The 7,811-nt window shown below is 30.6% G+C and overlaps 1 protein-coding gene across 1 annotated transcript; it reads right to left on the minus strand.

Annotated features, from left to right (window-relative positions):
• Positions 1-961: 961 nt before the first annotated feature.
• LOC110653360 (uncharacterized) lies at positions 962-2,319 on the minus strand. Its single transcript, XM_021808953.2, has 2 exons — positions 1,590-2,319; positions 962-1,396 (listed from the first exon to the last, which is right to left on the minus strand). Exons 1-2 carry the CDS (start codon positions 2,127-2,129, stop codon positions 1,121-1,123), a joined length of 816 nt encoding a protein of 271 aa, XP_021664645.2. The 5' UTR covers positions 2,130-2,319; the 3' UTR covers positions 962-1,120.
• Between the last annotated feature and the right edge of the window lie 5,492 nt (positions 2,320-7,811).

A 7,811-nucleotide genomic window follows, 5' to 3' on the forward strand; every position in this document is an offset into this window, starting at 1 on the left:
TTACTCGTATTCTTGTCATCGTTTGGACCTCAATTCTCGACAGGTTCCACCGGATGAGTTCATTAGATCATATCAACTTATCTGAACTGTAGTTTTTTTTTTTTTAATTGACATTTAATTAATCTTTTGGACCTTCCCAAGATGCTTAATCGATGAACAAACAATAATGGAGGAGCCCAATCCCTCGCTTTTTCCTTGATCATTTGGTTGTTTGATCTTATCAAAGCAACCCTACATAATAATTCTCATTCAATTTTATACCCAACAGGAAAAAAAAATCTTCCATAACAGTGAAGTGAAAATAAGAAATCAGATTAAAGCAGCCTAAAATATCATAACAAGAGAGGAGAGAAAAAAAATTAAATAAAGAAATGAAGTCCTACCAGAAGCACATGGAGTAACGCAAGTGGACATCTTTTCAGCAATATTTTATACTAAATTTCAGTGGGGTTTTGTTTTCTATCAACCATACACTCCATTTCCATGTCCATTGCGTGCTGCCACGAAAACCACATATTCTTAAAACCTAAAAATTTTGGTCCATTCAGTAACTCCCATCCTCCTCACACGTTTACTACTCCCCCTATGGCTTACATTCGTCCCACCCACATAACTATACAATGCCACACATAGTTTGTTTTTTTCATTCAAATATGGCAACTATGACATAGTGTGGATTATACCATTCCATATGTGTCAAAGCTACAACATATTCGCATTTTGTGGTGCAAGTGAAATTAGCATTTGGTTATATAGGCCCTCATGGCCTTTATTGCTTTGACACATGCCATTCCCATTACAACTTCTTGAGAAGATGCAGAGTCATGCTTTCTCAATGCATTGCACACAATTTAGATATTAATAGCTTTAAAAAATAAACTGAGAATTTTTTCAATGTTCCAAAAATGTAGTAGAACGCATTCACGCGATATCAACCAGATACCCTCTCAGTTACACACGATTTCACACAAAGATAGTGTATTTATAAAAGGAAAAATAACAACTTGGATTAGCTTATAATAATAGCAAAACGAATACTAATTAATACCAGCATTACTTAAAACTAATCACGAAATGCATGATTATCAAATGGGGAAACAAAGAGTTAGTTGGATTGAAATCAGCGGCTGTGATCTCCGCTCAATCTGCTAATCGCAAGAATGGTTGCAGATGTACTTTCTCTGTTTGATACCGTATCACTTTGGAGTCTGTTGAGGGAGTCAATAATGGCGGTTGATCTTGACTCTGCTTGACCAGGATCGTCTTCTACTTCACCGCCTACACCTCCACCGCTTGTTCTTGCTTGCTTCAATGGTCTATATGAAGCCATTGAATCCCCTTCATCGTTGCTTAGTCTTCCACGGCCCGTATGACAAGAGGAACATCCATTCTCATCCTGCATTCGTTTCAGGTCATCATTAATTTTGAATAATTGCATAATTTATATAAAAATGAAAAATTATCAGAAAAGCAATGAAAATTTATTACAATTTTATATCCTAGATCCACCACCTCTTCAGAAAATGCAATTCAAGAACAGCAAAATCGAAAACGACAAAAAACATATAGCAAGAAATAACAGCACATACATCAGAATCAATATCAGCACTATTCTCTCGCATCCGCTTCAACGCCGCCGCACTTGCACCCAAAAATCTACTCGAAATCTCCTCTTCGCTACTCGAGGAACTCGCCGCCGGAGGTGAAGGAGATGTAACCGACCACGGCACCACCTGATTTTCCCCATCTTCATCCTCCTCTTCCTCTTCGTCTTCCTCCTCATCATCCTGCTCATCGTCCTCATCATCATAATCATCACTATCATCTAAAAATTCATCTTCCTGCTCATTTCCTCCGTGGCTCTCGTCACGATCCACACCTACTTCACCTTTCTTTCCGTTATGCAAGGAAAAACAAGATTCACAAATGGAAACAGTAGGCCCAAGCTTAGGACCGGAGGCTTTCCACGGCGTCGGAGATTGACAAACTTGGCAAAGAAGGGTTCTGCAATGCTTAGCCACAAGAAAATTAGCACAGTGAACCTTCTCATCGCAGTCCCAACACAAGCTAGCTTGGTCTGATTCGCAATACATTCTCGCAGTACCACCACATAGCTCGCACCCTTTCATGTCTCTCTCTCACTCGGTTCTCTGCCCCTTCTTTTTTTTCTTTTGGGGTTTCAAGACTCTGTTTCAGAAGAAGGAGAGGGAGAGGAAGAGGAAAGGTAAAAGCTGCAGAGATTTATGCAAACCACCCTAAAATTCCCCATATAATTACGTGATATTTTTTATGCTTATGAATGGTGGGCTTTCAGTGGAGGTCTTTTTGGGAAATAACTTATTAAATAAATAAAAATCTTAGCGGCCGCGTGCCTGCTTTGCTTCGTGCTTTCCGTTTGCTTTAGCTTCCTTCGAAATGACTCTGCTTTGAAGAATTCAAAATTCCCTACGCTAGAGACCACGTTTACAAATAACAATACTCCACTAAATACCTGTCACTTTCCTTCCGTCTGAAATTTGTGTGTCTATATGTGTACATTGTTGCAGTGGATAGAAGCTCTGGCTTTATCTGATGAATTAAATATAAAACGGTTTTTTTGGTGCCACGCGGCCCATGAATTATGGCAGCAGTGTTTTGCGGACTTTCAGCAGCATTTACTTTGTGGATTAAAAAATAATAAGAAATATTTATCAATGTTTGAAGTGATGATGTGTCGCAAGACTGTTGGGCTGCAGATTCCGTTCTACCCTACATGGACAAATTTGGTCCACAACTGAAGCTAGCCCACGTGATCACCACATGACTTTTCCGTCTCCCTATTACGTGTCATGCGGGACCCTCTGGTACGTTTATCCATGCTTCCGCTTCCCAATCAAATCTCGCTATCCCTTGATCAGTGTTATTTGAAGGGATCATAATAAATTAATTCAAAAAAAAATTTAATATATTATTTTTTCCTTAAATTGATAATTTCAGATTTTTAAAAAATATTGTTTAATATAATCAGCATAAAATTTTTAGATTAACCATTTTTTTTTCTCTTCTTAGTTTTTTTTATAATTTATATATAATGGTGTGAAAGAAAATTAACTAAAGAAGTAAATAAAAAAAGTTTTTCCATGCAATGCACGTTTAAAACTTAAAAAATAGGAATGGAGTAATCTAATCCCAGGTTTTATTGATTCAAAATCAATTTGCCTAATGGTGGATGGATATGTTTTTTTTTTTTTTTAATATTTGGAAAATTTTTTAAAATATATTTTTGTTTGTTTGAATAAAAAAATAGGAGAGGTCCCGGGGAAAGAAGAAAAGTATGGGCCAGAAAGCAGAAGGTGATTTTATCGGACGTGGTGCAAGCCGGAACCATCACCCTGTCTGATGACGTTGATCCAATTTGGATAATATTATCATATTGTTTTTCCTTAATAATGATATAAAATTTGGATATATTGTGATGACTTGGCAAGTGGTCACGTGAAATGTCCTAGGTGGCAGGGAAATCAAGGTTGTTTTGTTGATATTGGAGCCAGTGGCGTGGCAAGAAGTGAGAGGAAGAGAGCGAAAAAAAAAACATATTGTAAATTGAATAAGGGTTAATTTGTCTCGTGTGTTTTTTGGTAGTTTAATTTAATTTATTTTTAATTTTTAATTTAATTTAATTTATAAAATTTAATTTTTATTTAAATTAATTTAATTGATTAATATGTATTTTTTTAATATTTATTTTTTAATATTAAAATATTAATTTTATATTATATAATTATTTAAATAAAAATAAAAAAATATTATGTTTATTATTTAATATTATTAATTAAACTATAAATATAAAAAACATTTTTATATTTTTATATAATTAATTAAAATTAAAAATTATTACTATAATTAATTTTAATTATTTAAATAAAAAAATATAATTTTATATTTCATACTTTCAATTGAAAATTACAAAATTATAATTAAATAAAATTAAAATATAAAAATATTATTTTTTATTTCCATATTATTAATTAATATTAAAAATATAAAAATAATTAATTATAATTAAATAATTAAAATTAAAAATAATTAACTAAACTATTAATATTAAAAAATAATTAACTTTAAAAATATTTAAAAAAATTAAAAAAAAAGGACTACCTCGTACATCAAAATAATAAATGAGTTACATTTTTTAAAATTTAAATTAAATTAAATATAAATTAAAAATTAAAATTAAACTGAAAAGGAGGAGGGAAAATTAGACTTTATTCTTATTATAGATTCGATAAGGTTCGTCGAACGAGGACTTCTCCCGTTTGAGAAGGGTATGGAATTGAAAAAGAACTCAAATGGAGATGGCTGGATAGATAAAGAGAGAGCGACGGATGGATTATAGTGATGCGTGGTGCAAAGGCCCACACCCACGCGTAGGCGCCTAGACCCATAAGCCGCAATTACGTCCGTTGAAACTCTAGCTTTCTGTGGGAACAATAATTGTGCTTCAAAACACATTTTTGATATGGTTGTTAAAATTATTATTAAATAAATTTATTTTTAAATATATTAATTAAAAAATATTAAAAATAATTTAAAATTAAATTTAATAAATTTTAATTATAAAAATAATAAAATAAAAATTTTAAATTATTTTTTTAATAACATTTAAAATAATATTTTTATTAAAAAAATAATTTTAACCTTTCAAATTCAATACTAAACAATTACTCAACCTCTTCCTTTCATTGATTGCATCCCAAATTTTTTTTTTTTTAATTTTTATAAACCAAATAATTTGAGAGAGCAAAGGAAAAACTAATAAAAGTATCTCTTAGGGGTGTAAATAAACCGAGCAGCTCGTGAGTTATTAGATGTTTGACTCGATAAAAATTAGGTTCGGTTCGACTTGATTTTTAAACTAGCCAAACTCGAGCTCAAATTTTAAATTTGTTTAATAAATGAGCCAAGCTCGAGCTCGAACTCAGCAGTATTTGGCTCAAGCTTGAGTTCGAACTCGGCTCGTATATAAGTTCGCGAGCTGGCTTGTTGAACATGTTCGCGAGCTGGCTCGTTGAACAGGTTCGTGAGCTAGCTCGTTTACAAAAATATTTATATTAATTATTACAATTTTATAATATTATAAATATATTTATTTTATTTATAATTATTTTTAAAATAATATATTCTTTAAAAATATGATATAAACAATATATAAAATATATTTATAATTATATAGTTATTCATGCTTTAGATTTAAAAAAAAAAAGTTAATTTTTATATGAGAATAAATTTAGAATATTGGATAATAAATACATAAAAATTATTGTGAACTATTTTATCTATATTAAATTACTAAAAAATTTAAAATTACATACTTTTTGTGCTAGTGTGATTTGAAATATGAAACATATCTCTCTCTCTCTTTTCATTCTCTATTAAAATTTTAAAATTTTAAAACATTAAGTTTCAAAATTAACATTAATATATCTAACCATTATTATTACTTTCTTTCTATATGTAGGCTCACTTTCAATCTCTTTATTAGTTTTTTTATGTGAATTTTAAACTTTTAAGTGATTAATATTCAATTTTAATACTGAACTATTTATCCATTATCGTTATTCTTCTCTCTCTCTAAGCGCTTTCTCTTTATGCATACTTTAAAATTTTATCTCTTCTAAATCTTTTTCTACTTAATATTATCCACTTATTCCCTAAAAATTAAATTATTAATATATTAAATTTAAATTATAATACTATTGAGTTTAGTTAAGAGTCATAAAATTAGATTATGTGTGTGTGTGTGTATATATATACATATATACATTTATGTAATTGAGTTTATTATAATTGTCATTAATATATTGATATCATATAATGTATTGTATTTATATTACATAGCAATCTTTTTAATTAAATCATAATACTATTGAGTTTAGTTAGGTGTCATGAGATTAGATTGTGTGTGTGTATACATACACATGTAATTGAGTTGATTATAATTATAATTAATATATTGATATCATATAATATCTTGAATTTGTATCATATGGTAATCTTTTTAATTAAATCATAATTCTATTGAGTTTAGTTAAGACCCATGAAATTACATTAAGCATGTGTATAATGTAAATATGATTTTTAATTAAATTTAAACCTTAAAATTTTATAAACGTAATAATAAATATGATAAAATTTTAATTATACATTATATTGTGCCATTAGGCTTTTATTGTAGCAAATTATTTATATAAAATAAAAGTAAGTTAAATTTTAAAAATAAAAAGTTAATAAATTAAAAAAAAAAACAAAAATCGGATGTGGGGGGTTGAGTGGCTTCCCTTAACTTAAAGCCACTCACACCCCTTCTCCCCCACACCACCCCCGTCCCTCCCCCCCCTTGGGCTCATTAGTATTTTTTTTTTCAATTCTAAATTTATTTTAATTAATATTAAATATATTTTAATTATAATTAATTTAATTTTTAATTTATTTTTATTTAAATTAAATTTTATTTTAATATAATAACATTAACGAGCTTGAGTCGAGCTCAAATTCGAGCTTGAGTTTAGTTTATAAAAGAGCCTAGCTCGAGTTTGGTTCATTATAAATGAGTTTGATACGAGCCGAGCTCGAGCTTTAATATTAAAGCTTGAATCGAGCTTGAGCCGAACTTGAGCCTGAAAAAAAATATAACGAGCCGAGCTTGAATTATTCAAAGCTCGGCTCGGCTCAGTTCCTTTACACCCCTAGTATCTCTCACTAAATAGTAATAAAAAAATTATTTACTCAATATAAACAAATATAAAACAATTAAAGAAAATGTAAGGTTTTAAATAGTAGAACAGATAGTAGAACAGAACACAAGATAGGCATAGAGAATAATAGAAGATATCATAGAAGGAGATCAATTAGGAAGAAACAGGATAGGAGGAGAATCAGGGTTGGTACGTGGAATGTTGGATCACTTACAGAAAAATTAATGGAGCTTGTGGATACCTTAGAAAGGATAAGGGTGAATATTGCTTGCATTTAGGAGACTAAATGGGTAGGAGAGAAAAGCAAAGAAGTGGGTAATTCATGATATAAATTGTAATTTACCGAAAAGGAGAGGAACAAGAACGGAGTGGGCATAATCATAGACAGAACATTGAAAGATGCTGTAATAGCTATGAAAAAAGTAGGAGATAGAATTATACTAGTAAAGCTAGTACTAGAAGGAGAAACAATAAATGTAGTTAGTGCTTATGCTCCATAAATAGGACTAGATTGTGAGAATAAACAAAGGTTTTGAGAAGATATAGATGATCTAACGCAAAGCATACTGAATGAGGAGAATGTTCTTATCGATGGAGATTTGAACGGACATATAGGAAGTGATAGGCAAGGTTATGAGAATGTTCATGGAGGTTTTGGTTTTGGTAACTGAAATGAGGAGGGAAAAAGCATCCTGGACTTTGCCATGGTGTATGACCTTATACTAGCAAATATCTACTTTATAAAAAGGGAGTCACATTTAGTGACTTTCAAAAGTAGACAACATAGAAGCCAAATTAACTTCCTTTTAACCAGGAAGACAAATAAAGCTCTATACAAGGATTGTAAGGTTATTCTAGGAGAGGCTTTAGAAAGTCAATATCGGTTAGTGGTATTGGATGCCAAGTTTAGGAACAATTCAAGTAAGGCTAGAAGAAATATTGTAGCTCGAACAAAGTGGTGGGAGTTCAAAGGAGTAAAGCAAGTGAAGTTCAAAAATGAGCTTCTCGAGTCCGAAGCATAAAAGCTAGATGTGAAAGCCAATGGTATGAGGATGCAGATAGCATCAAAGATTAGAG

The sequence above is a fragment of the Hevea brasiliensis genome, chromosome 15 (genome assembly GCF_030052815.1).
Source record: "Hevea brasiliensis isolate MT/VB/25A 57/8 chromosome 15, ASM3005281v1, whole genome shotgun sequence".
NCBI lineage: Eukaryota > Viridiplantae > Streptophyta > Magnoliopsida > Malpighiales > Euphorbiaceae > Hevea > Hevea brasiliensis.